At 36.6% G+C, this 20,498-nt stretch overlaps 2 protein-coding genes across 2 annotated transcripts; one reads left to right on the forward strand and one right to left on the reverse strand.

Moving 5' to 3' along the window:
• The first annotated feature begins 1,258 nt into the window (after positions 1 to 1,258).
• ccdc93 (CCC complex scaffolding subunit CCDC93) lies at positions 1,259 to 12,230 on the forward strand. The gene is made up of 23 exons (XM_039649716.2): positions 1,259 to 1,406; positions 2,179 to 2,292; positions 2,486 to 2,580; positions 2,672 to 2,783; positions 3,113 to 3,211; positions 3,323 to 3,379; positions 3,534 to 3,634; positions 4,926 to 4,962; positions 6,918 to 7,016; positions 7,126 to 7,176; positions 7,489 to 7,575; positions 8,168 to 8,281; positions 8,368 to 8,430; positions 8,544 to 8,617; positions 9,994 to 10,075; positions 10,159 to 10,233; positions 10,572 to 10,643; positions 10,741 to 10,849; positions 11,087 to 11,169; positions 11,282 to 11,319; positions 11,445 to 11,529; positions 11,622 to 11,735; positions 11,874 to 12,230. Exons 1-23 carry the CDS (start codon positions 1,323 to 1,325, stop codon positions 11,928 to 11,930), a joined length of 1,902 nt encoding a protein of 633 aa, XP_039505650.2. The 5' UTR covers positions 1,259 to 1,322; the 3' UTR covers positions 11,931 to 12,230.
• ddx18 (DEAD-box helicase 18) lies at positions 11,525 to 19,297 on the reverse strand. The gene is made up of 14 exons (XM_039649715.2): positions 19,142 to 19,297; positions 18,690 to 18,854; positions 18,401 to 18,601; positions 17,190 to 17,325; positions 16,979 to 17,079; positions 16,669 to 16,868; positions 16,478 to 16,592; positions 15,716 to 15,855; positions 15,447 to 15,608; positions 13,853 to 14,005; positions 13,635 to 13,748; positions 13,481 to 13,537; positions 13,197 to 13,374; positions 11,525 to 12,936 (listed from the first exon to the last, which is right to left on the reverse strand). The coding sequence occupies exons 1-14, from the start codon at positions 19,251 to 19,253 to the stop codon at positions 12,791 to 12,793; spliced, it is 1,980 nt and encodes a 659-aa protein (XP_039505649.2). The 5' UTR covers positions 19,254 to 19,297; the 3' UTR covers positions 11,525 to 12,790.
• Positions 19,298 to 20,498: the final 1,201 nt, after the last annotated feature.

Here is a 20,498-nt window from a genome sequence, read left to right on the forward strand (position 1 = left end):
CATTTATATTTACATAAATTCATTTGGTAAAGTCGACTTACAAATGAGGAAAGATACAAATACAAGCAAAGCATTACCATAATGCTGAGTGCATATATTTAAAGTTTAAATCAATGAGTATTATTTTTAATATTAACATATTTGCATTAATTAGAGTAGAACATTTAAGCTAATATTCTGAACTACTATTGTTTTAATCCAGATCTGGAATCCTGATGTGCAACATGTCAGGAGGATCATGCACTTTTTTAATGCTCTGCATACATTAATAAATTAGCTTTTTGATTTGACTTTTGTTGAAGATGCTTCAACCATCACACTGGTTTTAATTTACAGTAGGCATAATTTACATTTCCAACAGAACTTCCAAGACTGATTAAATGCATGAACAATCTTGCACATAAGTGCAGGAAATACATAAATCAAAAGCTAAATGCAGATTTTGCGATTAGTTTATTACATAAATTGTAGGTGGTTCACTAAATGTAACCTGTGTAATATCCTATACAATTTTCTTTAGGCCTATTTATAAACAGCTGAAATTCTTAACAGCATGTATTCAACAGTGTGTACAGAAAGCATATCCTCTTGGGGTTTGGTCCTCAAGAAGCCCTAATGAACTCTTCAGGCCAATAAGTCAACTAAGGTCACGTCTTCTTTAAATATGACAGATAACATTAAAATATTGATTCACTTAAAATCAAAAGAAGAGTAGCCTATAACATTGTGACTGCATTCATTCTGTAGACCTAAATAAGTAGACATATTTAATAGACTTAAACATATTAAATATGTTGTCTCACCATTGTCATTTATGCATCTTACCCATTCTATAGGTTCAGGAGTGTCAGTGCAGATTTTGATTTGTTTGATCAGTTGTCACAGTTGACACTGCGTCACATCTCAAAGCTCCTGTCATAAAAACAAACATCAAAACTGATACAAGACCAAAACAATTATGTGACTTTTAAATAAATAATAGCCTGTAACATTGTTCCTCATACTGCCCTTCTCTTTAACCATGGCAGTCAGCTGGGTGAGCATGGATTTTTCTTCTTCTTCTGCGTAACCTAATACAAGCAAAATTATGTCGTATTTGTCAAACACACACACACACACACACACACACACACACACACACACACACACACACACACACACACACACACACACACACACACACACACACACACACACACACACACACACACACAATAAGCACGGGGTCACTATTATTAAATGGTAGTGCGCATTTGAATGGGTTTTAACTGTGACATCTTTTGCGTCACGTTATCCATCTCACGTGACACATCGTGATCAACATGGCGGCCACCTCTGTGTTCCAGAGAGTGAGAACGGGCTCGAAAATCGGAGCGCAGTATGATCAGGAGGGCAATCTCATCAAGGTAACGTTACAACTGGAAACAAAATACTTTTAACAAATTTACATTTGCATTTGCATCCAGTTATATTTTTAAGGTTATGCCTCATTCAATCAATCAGAGAATCCTGCCACTTTTAACTTAACGTTATCGGTTAAAAATAAATGCTGAATAAAATGTTGTGTTCTAATTGTAAAGAGACACATATGTTGTTGTAGTCCTCACGCATTAAGAAAATAAATAATAGGCATAACATCTCCTGTCTACAAATATATGTATTTAAAGGTATAGTTCACCCAAAAATTATTTACTCACCCGTCACCCTCATGTTGTTTCGAACCTGTACGAGTTTCTTTCTTTTGTTGAACTAAAAAGAAGATCTTTTAAAGAATGTTTGTAACGTTAACCAAACAGTTGACATCCATAGTAGGAATAAAATACTATGGGAGTGCTACCACCGTCAACTGTCTGGTTGTGGTTGCGGTTGCCAACATTCTTCAAAATATCATCTTTTGTGTGCAATAGACGAAAGAAACTTGTACAGGTTTGGAACAACATGAGGGTGAGTAAATGATGACAGAATTTATATTTTTGGGTGAACTATCCCTTTAAAAATGCTCAATAGATTCATTAGAACATGTAAGAATCAATTAATACTGCCTTTTCGTTTCTTCAGTGGCAAGTAACAGAAAAATATTAACATAAAATATATATTTTTTTTTACACAAAGAGTATGTTTTAATTTGCTGAGGCTGTACCGTCATATACTGACAGCTGTATGTACTGTGACTGACAGGTGGAGACACGTGAGGATGAGGAGCAGAGTGTCAAGCTTGCTGAGATTTTGGAGTTGTTGCTTGCAGCTGGTTATTTTAGAGCACGCATTAAGGGACTGTCACCCTTTGACAAGGTACTGTTATTCACCGTCATTTCCCTCTGATTTTAGGTAGGGTTCGGATTAGGCTAGGTAAGGATAGGGTTAGAACCACATTTTTGAAAAGGAATTTTGTTCCAGCATTAACAAAATACGTTGATCCAGGAAAATGTCTAGGCAAAACCTTGTGTTTTACACGCCATAAGATTAATCTCTGCTTTTACTTTAGGTGGTAGGAGGAATGACCTGGTGTATAACTACATGTAACTTTGACATAGACGTTGACCTACTCTTCCAAGAAAACTCCACCATCGGTCAGAAAATGTGAGTGGTATATTAAACAATGAAGTGACTTAAGAAGAATGACTGAACTGATTTCTGGTAAATGTGATTGTCTGTGTCTTTTCCACTTAAGCGCTCTGACAGAAAAGATTGTGTCAGTTCTGCCCAGAATGAAATGTCCTCACCGATTAGAGCCTCATCAGATCCAAGGGTTGGATTTCATCCACATCTTCCCTGTTGTACAAGTATGTACACTTGCATAGTTGTGGCACCTAAAAGTACAGTATTTATGGCTCCATTTATTTGATCAAAGATAAAGTAAAATCAGTATTATTGTGAAATATTATGACACTTATAACTGTTTTTTATTATAAAATATTTAAAAATTGTATTCCCCTAAAAGCAAAGCTGCTGTTAGTCCAATCTTCAGTGTCACACTAATTAAAAATATTAATATCTTTTAAAAAAAAAGAAAAACCTTACTTACCTCAAAACTTACAGGAGTGTATTTAGTTGAAATGACTTGAGAAACAGTGCAAGAACACTTACGATGCATCTTTTGTGGGGTCTATAGTGGCTGGTAAAAAAGGCGATTGAAACGCGGGAGGAGATGGGAGATTATGTCAGGTCATATTCCATCTCTCAGTTCCAGAAAACACACTCATTTCCTGAGGTGAGACAACAGGTCAACACTGGAATATAATTAGAATGTATTAACAGTGTAATATATCAAACATGTTACAATCTGCAATCTTTAAAGACTCAGTAAATGTGTTTATTGTAGGATGAGGAGTTTGCATTAAGGAAGGAGCGAGCCATCAGTACTGTGGTGAATGTTTGCGTAAGTATCCAATAACCTTTTATCTTTGCTTTTTCATCTCTGCTGAATTTAATATTCCCCCATAAGCCCCACAGCTACTCTGTTCATCCTTCTATATTTGATAATAGAATATTGTGAAATATGGTTGTATATTGTCATGTGTGTTTGGGCGTAGGAGGTGTATGCTCCTCAGAGGCGTTATAAACGGCAGGTAGATGCTGGTGAGCTGTTGGATGAAGAGTCTCGGGTTCATTCTACCCTGTTGGAGTTTGGCAGGTACTCTCTTACCCTTCCATCACAGCACAGGACCTTATGACTTTGCACTCTTATCATGTTCAAACTGTAAATGAACTGAGAATAAATGTAAAGTGTTACTGGTGGGGATGTTTAAACATTACTGATCAAAAGTTTGGGGTCAGTACGATTTTTAAAATGTTTTTAGCCCTCAAACCGTTTTCACTTTATAGCCCACAAATGTGGGCACAGAGGACTCGGGTGTGATCCTAATTTTTATTTATTATAAATGTTATATCACTGTCTTCGATAAAGTTTCGTCTATCCATTTATGGTGTTTTTTTTTATTTTGGGGGTATTTTTTTAATTTATTTACTTCAAAAAGTACCATATTTTTATGTAAATTACGCTTATTTTTTGTGTTTTATTTATTTAATTTTTTTTAAATATTTTTAACTACATTAAAATATCATTCCAATAAGTTCTTAGAGCTAAAACCTAAAGATGAAGTGACTTTGCTGTCACCTGGTGTCTTATTTTGGCTTATTTTAGAATGATCTAAATTACAGTTTTTCCCATTCATTTCTATGGGTGCCCATTTTTGGCCCAAATACAAGATTAAGGAGTTTTTTTCACCCACTTAACATTGTAGAATTGAATCAAAAAAAAATGTGTGTGTTCAGGAGGTAAACTTAGGAAAAGTAGCCAAGTCTTGTACCGCTCAGATCAAGGGAAGTTTTTTTAAAAAATAAATCAAAACTATTTTGCCCACATTTGTCCAGAATACGGTTTTAGGCTTAAAGGAAGTCTTTGATTACAAATACAGTGCAAATCCAGTTTTTATTCAGATTCTCTGTTTCCTCATTCATCCTCTTATTTGTTCCCTTCATCTTCACTGGTCTGTTTCCGCTGGGTTTCAATCTCCATTAACAGGATCTATTAATTCACAGGTTTCTGTACTCTTCAAATGTTCTCATTCTTAATTTCCTCCCTTTTTCCTTTCCATCTGTCTCTTATTTCACTCATCAGTCCATGCCTTCTCATATCCCAGTATATGCAGTGAGTATGACTGAGGTTCAGTTTCTGAGAATTGGAGTGACACAGATTGACTGTCGGTCAGATGTAATGGCTTTGTTTGCATTGTCTTTACTTTTGCATCTTCCCAAAGTGCTGCTGTTCTTCACACGTTGCATCTAAATGTTTCGTTCATGTAATTTCCTGTCATGTGGTGTGTCATGCCTGGTGTCTGGTGTGTTTTGAAACCGACTCTTGCCTTGAGCTGCATGCTGTGCGTAATGTGAACATGAAGCATTCATAATTTCTGTTTTTCCAGGCGCTATGGATTCAGCAAACAGAGTAAAGCAGGCACAGTGAGTATCAAATGTTCTTTTCATTTTTCTGCCTCGCCACATTAAAAAGTTCAGTCAGAGAAGGGTACAAATAAGCATGGATAAATTATGAATGTAATTTAATTTCTATGGTGGATATTTTTTTCTAATTAAGCTTTGCAGTTTCCTAGAATCGGCTAGAAGTTGCTTTGCAATCTCTATAAATAGATTTGTAAACATTTTGGTAACTCTACAATGAAGTCTTATTTGTTAATATTAGTTAATGCATTAGTTAACATGAGGAATATACAGTTTTTACAGCATTTATTAACCTCAGGGTGACCATATTTTCATGACTCGGCCTGGCAAACAGACACTCAAATGATACTGGAAGTTTACTCAAAGATGCCCTATTCATTTCAATACATTTAAACTAGGCTATGCCTCTGTATGGATAGAAAATTGTTAAATTACATATAACATTATATATTTTATGTATTACATTATATTAAATTGTTATATAAGACACAAATTCAGATTCAGGCAGTGTTGTAGTACTCGAGACTCGGACTCGTCTCGGACTCGGTCTTGAGACCATATTTTAATGGTGTTGGTCTTGTCATGGACTCGTATGCATTTGGACTCGGAATTGACTCGTACTCGAACATTTTTTTTTAGGACTCGGACTTATTCCCAAGTCCACTCGAGTTCAATTAAAAATATTTTTCATGATTATTAATGTATGTTAATAAAATATTTCTTTAAATTGATTGACACGCCCAGTGATTGGTGATTTTCTAGTGTGCAACTGCGCATGACAAATTGTAATAAAATTACTTTTAACACCACCTACTATGTGGCCTTTTTTACCCTTTTCGATTTTTTAAACTCTAAGTAAATTCAGTAAAAAAAAAAAAAAAGGATTTCTCTAAGTAAATAAAAGTAAATTAGGTAATCAACCCTCACTGGTCTCGGTCTCGACTCGGACTCGACTCTCTATGGACTCGGTCTTGACTCGGACTCGACTCTCTCTGGTCTCGGTGTCGACTCGGACTCGAGTGAGGTGGTCTCGACTACAACACTGGATTCAGGCTTGTCAGAGGTTACTCAACATGTTTTATTATGACAGGTTTCAAAAATAATGAATAATGAAATAGTGATAGAAATAATGTCTCTTCTGTATTAGAAAAATAAATATATAAATAACTAAAAGAAATACCTCAAAATTGAATAAAAATAGCTCACGAAGACTTACAAAAACGAACTAACAAAATATATTTATATCTTTAGTTATCTTCCTCTTTATCCTGTTTTTCTTCCTCATCCTCCTTGTTTGCCCATCTATATTTTGCTGTAGATATGATCTTTCCCAGCAGTTTTTTGAAAACCAGGACATAAAAAACAGCCAGGACAGGATGTGAAACAGGACATGCCCTGGGAAAACAGGACTGTTGTTCACTCTAATTAACCTTTATTAATGTTTTGTTTAGAAAAATACATTTGTTCATTAAGTTAGTTCACTAACTAATGTTAACAGATCCAAATTTTGATTTTAAAAATGTATTGGTAAATGCATTAACATTAACTACTACAGTAATAATAAACCAGTTAAAAATCATGGATATATATTAGTAATACACTGATCAAGAGGTGTGGGATAACTTCTGGTAAATTTTGTCATAAAACAAAATCACAATGCGTGCAAAACATTTGACAATTGACTTGATGTCTGGTGTATATTGTTGTTCAATCATCCAAACCCTGTGGAATTTCATTTAAACTGATAAATGTTTTCAGCTTTCGGTTCTACAGGCGACAAAATTAGCAGAAAATGTCTGTTGATGAAGATTTTTGTATGCACTCACTGACCGTAGAACCGCCCCTGTGGTGTCCATCTGGGTATAATAGACCACAGATTGAGAGGAGGGCTTGGAACTGATCTTTGTTGATTTTGATTTGTTGTTAGTTAGACCATGTGATGATGATGTTTCACGCAGGCAGTGGAGCAGAAGCAAGTGTTGGCTCAGGGCACGCAGGGTGTGCCGCCTGGAATGGCCCAAATGTCTGAAGAAGAGGACCTGCAGGCAGCAGAGGAGGTCAGTTAGGATCTTATGAACCTACACTTGTCCTTCAATCAAATCTCACTTGTTCCTAATCATTAGTTTTCCATCAACCAATCAGAAGCTCTGTTTGATTCTTTTACAGCTCAGAATCAAGGCCCTGATGACTGGAATGGCTGCCATGGCAATCGAGGAGGTAAACTTCTAAACGCATAGCATGCTAAAGAGTTTATCTGTGGAACATGACATAATATTTTGAGTTTTACAGTCATAAAACAACATGAGGATGAGTAAATGAAGAAAGGAATTAGCCCTTTTAAAGGCGGAGTTTGTCCAAAAAGTAAATGTGGTCAGAATGACATGTTATCTTTGGGTGAACATTTGCTTTAAAAGTTGATTATTTACTCATCACGTATGTCTTGAGCCGATACCATTTTACCAAGCATATAAATATAAATGGTCAACAGTCCAATCATTTTACACACTATTTCTGTATGTGTTTTTGTAGGGGAAGTTGTCCGCCAGCACAGTTGGCCAGATTGTTGGTCTGCAGTCTGAGGAGATTAAGCAAATTGCCACCGAGTATGCCGAAAAGGTGAGCATAGTGAAAACTAGGGATGCACGATATATCGGCCAGCATATCGGTATCGGTACCGATATATGTTCATTTTTAATGTTATCGTTAACGGCCTGGTAAGAAAATGTGGCCGATATATTAAAGCCGATAAATAATGTATTGTTCCCTTCAGCTGAGACACTTGTTGAGCACTGTTTATATTTTAAATTTTTGAAATGTGATTGAAATCTCTTCAAAAAATGAAAATACGGTTCGCAAATCTGTTATATCGGCTACATAACACTATAATGAGAACATCATTATAATCGTGCGCTTGGGACATGGGTTTAATTGTGAGTCTTTTGTTTTTGTAATCAGAATCTCAAAATTAAATATCGGCCGATATATCGGTTATCGACTTTCAAATATAAAGAATTATCGGTTATTGGTATCGGCCAAAATTTTCATATCGGTGCATCCCTAGTGAAAACTACACTGAATACCTAAGAAATAGTCCCTTTCTTTTTACACTTATGGGTTGATGCTGGAATGCACTACATGATCTTTGCTCTGGATTGTATTGCCTAGTAAATTCCTATTAATATACATATACATACGTGTGATTGAACAGGCGGAGCGTTCTGTGGAGGATCGGCCAGAGAGATTTGGGCCTGCGCAACAACACCGGCGTCAGCTGACGTCACTCAACAAACAAATCACTCAAAAAACAAAAGAGCTGGTCGAGGTAATGCGCATACCTCACATTGCGGATATCACAGTTATTGCCTCTCCTGTTTGTTTATTTCTTCATTGTTTCTTGGTTTATTCCAGCTGCAATCCAAACAGCAGGAGGCCAGAGTGGCGTGTGAGGATGCTAAAATCCAACTAGCCGAGGTAAGACAGGTAGACGGATATTTACTGACCGATAACAGGTTTACATGTACCATTAAGCTAACCATGAAATCAAAATTTGGAAAATAGCAAACCACAATGTATGTGTTTTTTAGGCCACAGCACACACTGAAAAGCTAGAGAGGGAGCTGAGCTCACTAGAGGATGTGGAGTCTCAGACAGATTCTGGGTAAGTAGACAAGCCCAGCTAGCAATAGTCGTGATTTCATCGTTGGTTATCTATAGACCCGTTATAGTCCAAGCTATGAGTAACACACTTCTAGCCAAAATAACCTATAATTTGGTTACATGTCGTTTTGCCAAATAACTTTAAAGTCAACAGTGATTACAAGGTGTTTGGTTTCATTTCTTTGACATGTTCTATGCGTAGCCTGTGCATCTATCCTTGGGCTATAGACCCCTTTTCAGTTGATAAACATGGTGACGTTTTTTGTGGGCGGAGCTTAGGTGGAGGCAGAACGATCCCTCTGGCCGCTTCACTAACGCTAGTTAGCAAGTATTGTTAGCTTGTTTTTTAAACAATGACTGGAGAAAATCCGATATTATCTTAATGTGTAAGGTCACTCAGTGTCCCGGACCGCGATTGTTATTTCCAAAAGTTATTTTTAACAGACAGAACCAGATTGGCCGACCCGTAGCCGTCTACACGCTCACTCAATGCATGGATGATCTGACAGGATTAATGTTACGTTAACTTGGGTGAGTGGCCTGACTTCTACACCTACCTTATGGAGAAAACGATCATAAAGAGAAACTGAGGGCATATAAATCTTTAGATGCCTATATGGTCCTGTACAAGACTTGTGTGTACGATCCGCAGTTCTGCCGTGCCAGTGCCGAGACAACGACAATGCAAAGAGTGACATTATGGTGCGTTTTTAATCATGTGAATATTTTCTAAAAATAAAAAGTCCAGATACCGCATATTCATTTTTAATCAATTCTTGCACCAAACAACACAACAGGATGACATTTAATAATAGTAACAATAATTTAAGCTCCTTATTATGTAGCCGAATTTGTGCTGGTTTGTATTGGCCGCCTCCAGTTTTCACTTTGTTTTGCCTCCAGCTAGCGCCGTGACGTAACTGTGACGTCGGTGCTAAAGGGGTCTTTTAAATTTTCACTGACAGATCAAATTTGCCTTGTTTTAGCCTAGACGTCAGGACTGTGTTTGGACGGCTATTAGATGTCTTTTAAATGCAAAATTGCTTTCTGGGAGAAGCCACTTTTAAACTAAGCTGCTTTCTGTTGGTCGACATGGTAATTTCACACGACAATCTGAATTTGATGTGAAATTTGTGTGGGGAAATCTCTCGCCCTTATGCGAAATTCGCCGAACAATGTTAAATGTGGGATATATAGTTCAGATATATAGCTTAGCATCACGCTTACACCAAAGTGTATTGAAATCAATTCTTTTTTGAGTTTGGAAACAAAATTTTTTCACATTAACGCTTTCCATTTGCTAAAAGCTGAAAGCATGATTCTTATAAAGTTTCAGTGTCTGTGGTTTTAACTATTAGGTTTGCTTTTATCTTTTAGCTTGCTGGAGAAACTTCGTGCTTTGGTGGCGATGAATGAAAACCTGAAACATCAAGAGCAAATGTTCCGCTCACATTGCCGCGTACGTTACAATAACAACATGTTTCTGTTTTAGTGAGTAATGTTGAAGACATGACTATCATTAACGGTAATGTGTGTGTATAGGAGGAAATGACCCGTCTGCAGCAGAATATTGAAGAGTTGAAGTTGGAATCTGGAGATGAAGGAGATGACAAGAAGGTGCCGGTGACAGTCTCACAAATATTGGTTAAAAACCCAAGTTACGTTGGATATAGCTTCTTTTTTAATCAATACCTCGCTTTGTCCACCATCTTGGATATTTTGTTTTATCTTGCCTCTTTCAATAATTTGGGGATTGCTACCTTAGTATTTGGCCAAAAGAAGGTATATTCTTCTAATTGAGTTTTATGGCAGATTGAAGTCTTTTATGGAGTCCTGAAGTCTGCCTAACTTTTTGAAACAATTCTCTTAGTGGGTTTGTCAAAGTTTTGGAACGGAGTCAGCCTGTGTCAGTCGAGTTTCGTTTCTCGGACTCATCCCTCTGTATGTGTTTGTAGGAGATGAATATGTTGATTGATCAGCAGTACACTACAGACCGAGAGAAACTACAGAAGATTCGTCTGCTCATGGTAGGTCAAGTTGAACTGATGTTTTTTTTCTCAGAAAATTGCAAGAGATTGCAAGAAATTTCTTCACACTCAATTTTTTCTCTACTGCCCCCTGCAGGCAAAGAGGAATCGCGAGATCGCCATCCTGCAGCGAAAGATTGACGAGGTTCCCAATAGAGCCGAGCTGACCCAGTATCAGAAACGCTTCATTGAGCTCTACAGCCAAGGTGTTTGTATTTTAAAGTCACACTCAGCATGACAATAAAAATTTCCTCACTTTTTCTAACTAATCCATTTTACTTGGATGTAAGTCACAATACAAAAGAAAAGATCTTGCTATTTCCATTATATTGTAACTTAAAGATGTTGACTCTACAATTGATATATCTGATTGGATGGGCCGGAGTTAAATCCGTTGTAATTTGGCTTACAGCTTTATTAACCACTCATTTGGTATTTTTCAGTTTCTGCAACACACAAAGAGACAAAACAGTTCTTCACGCTCTACAACACCCTGGATGACAAGAAGGTTTATCTAGAGAAGGAGGTATCTGCTTTGTTTTGCTGTGCTATTGGGAATGCGTTTTCTTGCATTTATGAATGGAATAAGAAGTGTTTAAAAGGATGTGCAGTGCAAGAGACTGTCTTTTCTTTTACAGGTTAATCTGCTGAACTCCATACATGATCATTTCCAGCAGTGAGTATCAAATAAAGCTCATTAGGAATTTCTCATTATTACGGCAAAAGTCTTTACAATTAATTTCGTATCTTTCCTGAAGGCACAGGTACATGTGGGTAAAGTGTATGTATGTATGTTTTTAGGGCCATGGCTTCATCAGGAAGTAAAGAACAGTTTCTGAGACAGATGGAGCAAATTGTGGAAGGAATCAAACAGAGCCGCATAAAGGTACAAAACCTGCATCTGTTGCTCATTTATTTCTATTTGGCATATAAATTGGTTTGATTCCACTCTATTTGTGGTTTTTCTAACACTTAAAGATGGAAAAGAAAAGACAGGAGAACAAGATGCGCAGAGATCAGCTGAATGATGAATATCTGGAGCTGCTGGATAAACAGAGACTCTACTTTAAAACCGTCAAAGACTTTAAAGAGGTGAATACTCACAAAATATATATATATTTTAAATAAAATATTAGCCCCATATCTCCCATATACGGTGTAGACATTAATCTATTGATATTCTGGATTGAGGAAACGGATTCATAAAACGCACAACCTTGTCTGTTTCAGGAGTGCCGCAAGAATGAGATGCTGTTGTCTAAACTGAGGGCAAAGGGAGCATCGTAACAGCTGGACAAGCACACACACCCCTTCAATACACATCCTAATAGCACTTCAAAACACACACATTCCCTCATGCTGATATCACATCTGGAACACTCTGCAGTTCAGAATGTGTGTTAGCCTAGATTGTTCTATACATTTAACTCATTTACTGCTAAACTGGAAGTGTTTTGTGCCTTTTTCTTTAAACCCATAATGTATATAACACAAATTATCTTGCTAATCACCTTTCTTTTTGTATAGTGTTTATAAAAATCTGCTGCCATAAGACAAAAAAACACATTAAAGGAGAATTAACTACTTGCTGAGACTTGCAGTTCTTGTGCACAATTTAAAGATTGAGTGGTCAGTTGCCTCCGACTAAACGATTGCAGCCCTTACGGTGACTAGGGCTGGGGAAATGGGCAATATGTAGAACATTTACAAAATATTTAACAAAATACTGAAGAAAAAAAAAATCAAGCAACCTAATGAAAATATTGTGAATGTGCTGGTTTTAATTTGACCAGTAAATAATATTAAAGTCTGTGCTGTTGGTCAGCTTTGTACAAATCCATGATAAATGGTTTGGAAAATTCATTAAATATCAACATTTTAATCAATATTCAGTTGCATTTTAACATCACTTGTCAAGCCATTTAAGAGTAAATACATTAATGAAAATCAATAGGCTGAACCCTTCAACCAGCCCTCGTTTCTACTAAGGTTGCTGGTTAAATCTCACATGAAAAGAGCAGATATTCACTAAATTTTCAACGTTTAAGGTTGGGTGGTTTAAGGTTCTAACAATATAATGTCTTCTGAAAGCAGATTTCTGTACAGACATGGAATGCAGACTGATCAGATTATTTCTCAGAGTAATCTCAACGTGAGAACTGCCTGCCATCTCCCTTCCCTTTGTTGACGTGTTTGAAGATCCTGGCCTTGTGGACGTTCTTGGATTTCTGGTAGCCGAAGCCTCCGCCGCCACCTCGCTTCTGCATCTTCACTCCTTTACTGCTGTGAACGTCTGAGAGAGCGAACGGTTAAGAACCAAACACTGCACTGTCAGAGGACTTATGAATATACTACAAATGCTTAGTACTGATCTGGTCGGTAATATTATTTTGAAAGATATTAATACTTTTATTCAGCAAAGATTCGTTAAATAGAGTTGGTGTCGCTCCTTCCTTTAAAAAACAAATGATAATTCCATGATTAACAAACTCAAACTGTTTAACAAGTTCCACATGCAAGAAGATTCACTGTAATACAGTGTTGAAAGGATACTGAGGTCCACAAAAGGCGGCACTTTAAAACCGAAGGACATCGCCACCTTCGGGAGGTCGAGTGTCTCCACGTTATAGATTTGTTTGAGGGAATGAGAGTCGTAAGCTCTGACGTAGGATTTGTAGGCCTCCTGAGCTGATTTATGAAGGTAGTAGTTCTTCTCTATCAGCTTCTCCATCTGAAAAAGACAAATGCAAATCGACATTTTAAACAGGATTTTATTTGCTTTCAATTTTAAATGCGTGAGAGTTTAAGGATCAATTCGACTGAGGATAAAGTCTCACCTGAGATTGAATGTCTGAGATTTTAGTCCAGGAGAACTCAAACTCACTCAGAGGGACCTTTAGGAGGAACACAAGAGAGGCATCTTGTCATGACCATACAACGACCACATGCACTGAAAGCCAATATAAAGCATTAACAATAGAGATGTAATACTTTGGCCTGTTTGAGGAATCGCAAAAAGCCGAGCTCCTCTGGTCTCAGGATCAGGAGGGCGTGTCCTCTGCCGTTAATACCACGAGCTGTTCGGCCTACGCGGTGAATGTACTCCTAAAATAACCAATAAATCATAAATTAAAAAACAAACACAAATTTTAAACGACCAACCATGTTGGACTACAAATTTGATGGACTAAGGGGCATGACTGCTGTACCTTTGGATCATCAGGTGGGTCGTACTGAACAATCCAGTCCACCTCCGGGATATCGAGACCTCTGGCGGCCACGTCCGTACAGAGGAGAATGCCAGAGTCTGCATTACAGAACTGGAAAAATGTTGTGGTTCTCTTTGTCTGTTTCTGCTTCCCCTGGAAAATCATGAAAACAAAAGTAGGTTTCTTTAGGGTTCAACTTTTTTAAGACCTTTTCTTTAAATAGCTGCATAGGTAAAATGAAGACCATGTGGGTCATAGTAATTTGGACAAAAATTAAATGATAAACCTCCCATTTCAGCCTTTAATTTTTTTTTTAAGAAAAGGGAAAACATTAAATTAGAATTATAATTAGATAAATATAAAATGTGACCTGCTCTGACAGTTAATTCATTGCCGTAAGCCAGATTTTAAGCAACACTAAAGAACTTTTCCTTGTTGGTCGCCCTACAGGTTGGAAGCGGAATTGTCCATTACCGATGCTGTAAATAATTTAACCCACCACAGTCTACTGTCGCACGTACACTCGCTGTTTATATAGCACCGGGTTTACAATGAATGATGTCCACAGACAAGGTAGAGTATGTTGCATGATTTCATGAAAGTGTGATGTATTGCGACATCAGAAACAGAGAAACTAAATAATGAATATTGTAACGCTTGACGTAAAGCAAGTCACATTTGTAGTTTTCTTATGTCTCATTCAAACTACTGAAACACAACCTGTTCTGGCAAACTTATATAGTGTGTTTATAGCAGATGAAGGACTGCAAAGCGAATCCAGAAGTGCCTTTCACCCTGTTACAACTGGATGAACCACTGAAACGATTTTGGAAACATTATTCTTTAGTGTTGCTTTAAGAAATCTTGAAATGTCAATTATGACTTTTTTGGCCTTAAAGGAGAACTCCGGCTCAAAATGAACCTTTGGTCTAATTACACATTGGTACCTAGTCGACTGTTCTTTGAGATTTGTTTTCATGATAATCGAATGTAAAGAGTTTTATCTCTAAAAAATGTTTAGCATATATGCTAGTAAATGGGGGCATATAATAAGTAAAAAGAAATCTTTTTAATAGTTAATACCACTAACCAGGCTCAAAATAGCCCGACACTAACACAGTAACATGTGTTATTAACCACGAACGACGTGCAAAGTAAGCGAACTTCTGAACTGTATGAACACCGTTCGTGGTTTGACTTGTCGAGACTGTTTTCCAAAGATGGCTGCTGCCTGTATACACGGAAAAAACTGTCTTTAAGTTCTCAATGCTTCGTTTTGCATGTATGGAGCCTCATTATGTTACTGTGTTAGTGTGGGGCTATTTTGAGCCTTGTTAGTGGTATTAACTAGCGATTTCTTTTTACTTATTATATGCCCCCATATACTAACGTTATACGCTAAACAGTTTTTAGAGATAAAACTCTTTACATTCGATTATCATGAAATCAAATCTCAGAGAACAGTTGACTAGGTATCAATGTTTTATTAGACCAAAGGTTCATTTTGCGCCGGAGTTCTCCTTTAAATTTTATGCAACTAAAAGTAAGACTTTAAAAAGCATTCATCACACTGCATAAATGCTGAATGACTCACGTGAATGGCCATGACGGGCAGATCAATGTAATTAAGCAGCTCATAGTGGTACTTCACAGACATGCAGGACGAGAAGAACACCATCAGCTTCTTCTTACGATTCTTCTTCAGAAACGTGAAGAGCAGCAGGAAACGTTTCTCCGAAGGACACACAACATATCCCTAAGAATAAAACAAAGCACATGCTTAGTCAAATAATTGATGTGAAACTCATATTTTACACCAACCACACATGATGACCCCATGGGTGCTGATAAAGAGCAGTTTACCTGTTCAAGTCCTTCCACTGTGGCCGTGTCTTTGTTGTCATCCACCCCGACATACAGCGGCTCCTTCTTGAGGGAGATTCGTGCTAGATCCTCCACCTTCCGTGTCTGTGTTGCTGAAAACAACATGGTCTGTCTTTTTTCTAAAAAAAGAGAAATATTGGTCAGGCAAAAAATCCACACCATCCAAGTTATGATTTCTGAACTGAATGTCATGGATTAAAATGGTTGCATAGCCTGGATGTTTTATTCAGTGTTTAAGTATGTACTGAAACTGGTTTAAATAGTAATATTTATAGGTTGATCGATATTGGATTTTGCTGATACAATAATAATACAAAAATACAACAAAAGTCTTAATACTTTAAGGACCAACAGGACCCCTGGTTTAAAGGGATACTCCACTTTTTTGGAAATAGGCTCATTTTACAACTCCCCCAGAGTTAAAGAGTTGAGTTTTACCGTTTTCAAATCCATTCAGCCGATTTTCTGATATTTAGAAGTAACCAGAATATCAGTAACCATAACAGTTTCTGGTCTCATTGACTTCCATAGTAGGAATACTACGGAAGTCAATGAGACCAGAAACTGTCTGGTTACTGATATTCTTCTAAATATCAAAAAACCAGCTGAATGGATTCAAAAACGGTAAAACTCAACTCTTTAACTTTGGGGGAGTTGTAAAATGAGCCTATTTCCAAAAAAAGTGGAGTATCCCTTTAAGGAAGTGATGTCTGGTTGATAAGGTAAGTCGTTGGTTCTTACTAGGTAGTAGTTTGATGATCTGCTTAAGTTCTTCCTCAAAGCCAACCTCCAGAATCCTGTCAGCCTCGTCAATAATCAAACATTGCAGGTTCTTAAACATGAATCCAGGCGTGTTCTGTGGAGAGAAATAGGGAGGTCAAGTATACGGAACAGACCCATGTGGCCAATCCGTTCACAGCAAAAGGCCGTACCTGCAGGTGATCGAGAAGTCTGCCAGGTGTAGCCACCAGGATATTGACTCCATTAGCAAGTTTCTGGGCTTCAGCAGAACGATTGCTACCTCCCATGATGAGGCCGTATGTGTGCACGTGATGCGTCATCAGCTCCTTCAGCACACCATATGTCTGCATTGCCAACTCACGAGTGGGAGACAGAATGATAACTCCAGTCCCTGGGAAACAGACCACAGTTATGTCAAACTTACAGGTATATGGATGATATCTCTACTATGAAAAGGACTATAACAATCAGAGAAAGCCAATACATTCGGTGTGAACTCACCATTTCTGGGCATGAATTTAAGTTTGTAGATGAGCTCAATGGAGGGAATCAGGAAAGCCAGAGTTTTACCACTTCCAGTTTTAGCTGCGGCCAACACGTCTCTGTTGGAAAAGAATGAGCACACATCCTAAACATTAAGTTGGCAATTAAATAAATGTGATAATTACTGTACCACAGAAAGCCGGCTCTCTCTGATGCACTGCAGACTCACCTCCCCTCCAGCAGTGGGCGTATGGTCTTGTGCTGGATCTCTGTCATGGTTTCAAAGCCCATTTCTTTCACTCCCTTCAATGAATTCTCACTGACCACTTCTGCCAAAGATGCAAATGACTTGTCCTCAAACGCACCTGAGAAAGTCACAGAGAGGAAAACAAATCCTAGTTACCATCGTTACCTATTCAGTATTCATGTAAATGGAAAAAATGAAAATAAATGCCTAACGCACTGATTTATTTTTAGAAAGAAAAACATTTGGAAAGGTTATTTTGCATTCCAAATAAAGAAAAAAGAAGGAAGATTAAATATTTTATTCACTTCTACTAAACCAGGCATCTATAATTTTGTTTCTAAATTACAAATATGTAGTCTTTTCTTATTTAATTCACACAAAAAAATGGAATAAAAGCTTCTGTTGATTAAAGATTGACTCACCTTACTAGTAATGAAACACGCATCTCTTATTTCACCACTCAGTTACAGATATATCAATTTTAATTCACTTGTCAAAGGTCAAATAAATTGGTATATTTTAGGGCTGTCAAATGATTAATCACATTCAAAATAAAAGTTTGTGTTTACATAATATATGTGGGTGCACTGTGTATAATTATTTTATATATATAAATACACACACATGCTTGTATTTAAGAAATATTTCCTGTATATAGATTTATATATCATTTATATTGTATATAAACATAAATATTTTATATATAAATAATATTTTTTTCTAAAATATACATGCATGCGTGTGTATTTACACATGTATACAAAATAATTATACACAGTGCACCCACATATATTATGTCGCTTGACAGCTCTAGTATATTTACTAAAAGACATTTCAAATGGTATTTTTTCATTTCAATTAAAACAAAAAACTAGAACTGTTTTTTTTTTTCACCAGATATCTGGACAAAAGTAGCTTCTGTGAATTCAAGTTTACATAGCCATGGTAGTTTTTTTTTTTTTACTAGCTATTACATCAATCTCTTATTTTGTAACTAAATTACATTTACGTACAGTAATTTAATTAACTGGTCAAATCTTTCTTTAAAGTTTTTCCTAAAACTAGCCAAAATCGATCTGACATCTCCTTTTTTTGCATTTAAATGAGTGGATAACTACACTAACTAAACCACGCTCACCATATATGATGTCACTGCACACTGTATTTATCAAAGCCGGTCGTGCATTGATTACCTGTCAGACCAGAGGGAAGCTGTGGTCCATCTTCATCACTATCATCCTCCCCAGCTGATCCTTCTTTTTCATTTCCATTCTCTGAAAGCTTCACAGACTCTGCACATTCCTCCTGTTTCTCATCACTCTCTTGCTCCTCTTCTCCCGCTGATGCTTCCGTTGTCTCTTTAACTTCATCCTGCCTTTTGACCTTTTTCACACCTATAAGAGTGTATGTGTATACATGTCAAATACTTGCATTAATTTGGATAATTATGACGATACATTCACAGTAACATTAAACACTCACTGGATGTTGAGTCGCCTGTGCCATTCAATTTTCTTTTCTTTTTCTTCTTGGTTTTCTGTGAGGTTTCGCCGACCTCGGCGGAGATGCTTGGCTCCTTCTGCTCTTCAGTGATGTTTGGAGCAGAATCTCTGGTCACATCAGCTTCCTCCAGCACAACCTTCACATCTGCCAGATTAGAAACACATACAGCATATTTAATCAACTCCATCTTAAAGGAAAGAGCATACACTCAATATGAAGAGTAAAGACGTTAAAATGTCCCTTATCAACATTATAATTACGGTTTATTTAAACGTATATGTCGTGCTGAGGTAAACACAACTGACTGAACTATACGAAAACTTTACGAATGCATTTAATGCGGTGTGATTATCACATGGTGGATCCGAGAAAACGCTTACATGAAGTATACGTCACGTTATCTTTACAACAAAAGTGAAATAAAAAATCACCTTCGCCGATTTCTTCTTCTTCCTTCTGAGATCTGAGAAGTTTCCGTTGTTTATTTTTTTCATTTCTCTTCTGTATTTTCTTGCGCAGAATCTTCATCTGCATGTCCGCCATGGCTGTACACAAACACGTGTGTGCGTGCTGCGTGGGGTCCTACGCTTAGCTGGCTGACTCATACAATGCCTGACTAAAAACGTTCAAGACCCCACTGCTGTGTTCGAAATCTTCCCCAATATCCTTATTCACTATATTATTTATATTCGGAAATTATGTGTCTTTGTTAAAAGCTATTCCTGATGGTTTAGTTCAGCTGATTAAAGGTGCACTGTTATACCTGTGATTCCAAGATCTCCGGTCTTAATTTTACAGAGGAGAGCGAATAAAGTTTTAAGAACATTTATAAATACAGAGACTTTCCCTTCTAAAGTTAGAAAGAGCCTCTTGTTTTTGATTTTCCTAAATATAAAGTAGCTCAAATTACTTAGAAATTAGATGTGTAAATTTCCCCATTCTACCAAAGCTAAAAGAGGTTCGGTTTTAAATGACTCATGATATTTATCCTCCTTATCCTCAGACACAGATTTAATTTGGTTTGTATTGAGTGCACCTTTTGTGAAGCAGATAGGGTATGCCTATAGAGTCATTGAAACAAATACAATTTCTGGGTTGACCTTTATGTTTGTTTAAGTTTACTGACTTTAAAACTATATATATAAAAAAATATATATATATATATATATATATATATATATATATTTTTTTTTTTTTTGTCTAAAATATAATGGTGATTTTTTTGGCTAACAATATCCCAGACAGCCATATAGTGTCAGATTGTTGGCTAATTACATTATACATAAATGCAAATGCTTTAAGAACCTTCACACAATCTTGCTTTTCGTAAAGATTTAAATGATTTTCTTCAAATCTTTAATCTTCAAAATTTGTATGTGTGATTATACACTTGAATGTTGTACACAATCTGTAATTTTATGTTGCCTTGCACTTTTAGCCTTGTCTTGGCCAGGTCGCGGTTGCAAATGAGAACTTGTTCTCAACCGATTAACCTGGTTAAATAAAGGTGAAATAAATAAATAAATAAAAAAGACTCATGCATAACAAAAAACATGCGTAAGGTATTTGTTTGATGATAATATGTGTAATATTTTATACTAAACCTTGTATAATATTTGATTTGTGTTTGTAATTTCTTTTTTTAAAGTTTATTTATGTTCATGTTGTTTATTTATTCAGTTTGCTGCTAATCAGAGTTCTTGGAATTGTATTCTTTGTTTGGTATCTTATGTTTCTTCTGTAGTAAAACGTTATACTAGTGAATATTATTAATTTATTTGGTACTGT

The sequence above is a fragment of the Pimephales promelas genome, chromosome 7 (genome assembly GCF_988280905.1).
Source record: "Pimephales promelas chromosome 7, fPimPro1.hap1.1, whole genome shotgun sequence".
NCBI classification, from domain to species: Eukaryota; Metazoa; Chordata; class Actinopteri; order Cypriniformes; family Leuciscidae; genus Pimephales; species Pimephales promelas.

Coding starts and splice junctions, on each gene's coding strand:
- ccdc93 (XM_039649716.2), top strand. CDS start 1,323: ATGGCGGCCACCTCTGTGTTCCAGAGAGTGAGAACGGGCTCGAAAATC. Junction 8,282..8,367: donor AAACAAAAGAGCTGGTCGAG/GTAATGCGCATA, acceptor GGTTTATTCCAG/CTGCAATCCAAACAGCAGGA. Junction 11,170..11,281: donor AGGTTTATCTAGAGAAGGAG/GTATCTGCTTTG, acceptor TTTCTTTTACAG/GTTAATCTGCTGAACTCCAT.
- ddx18 (XM_039649715.2), bottom strand. CDS start 19,253: ATGGCGGACATGCAGATGAAGATTCTGCGCAAGAAAATACAGAAGAGA. Junction 18,602..18,689: donor CACAGGCGACTCAACATCCA/GTGAGTGTTTAA, acceptor ACACTCTTATAG/GTGTGAAAAAGGTCAAAAGG. Junction 15,609..15,715: donor CAGTGGAAGGACTTGAACAG/GTAAACTGCTCT, acceptor TTTTATTCTTAG/GGATATGTTGTGTGTCCTTC.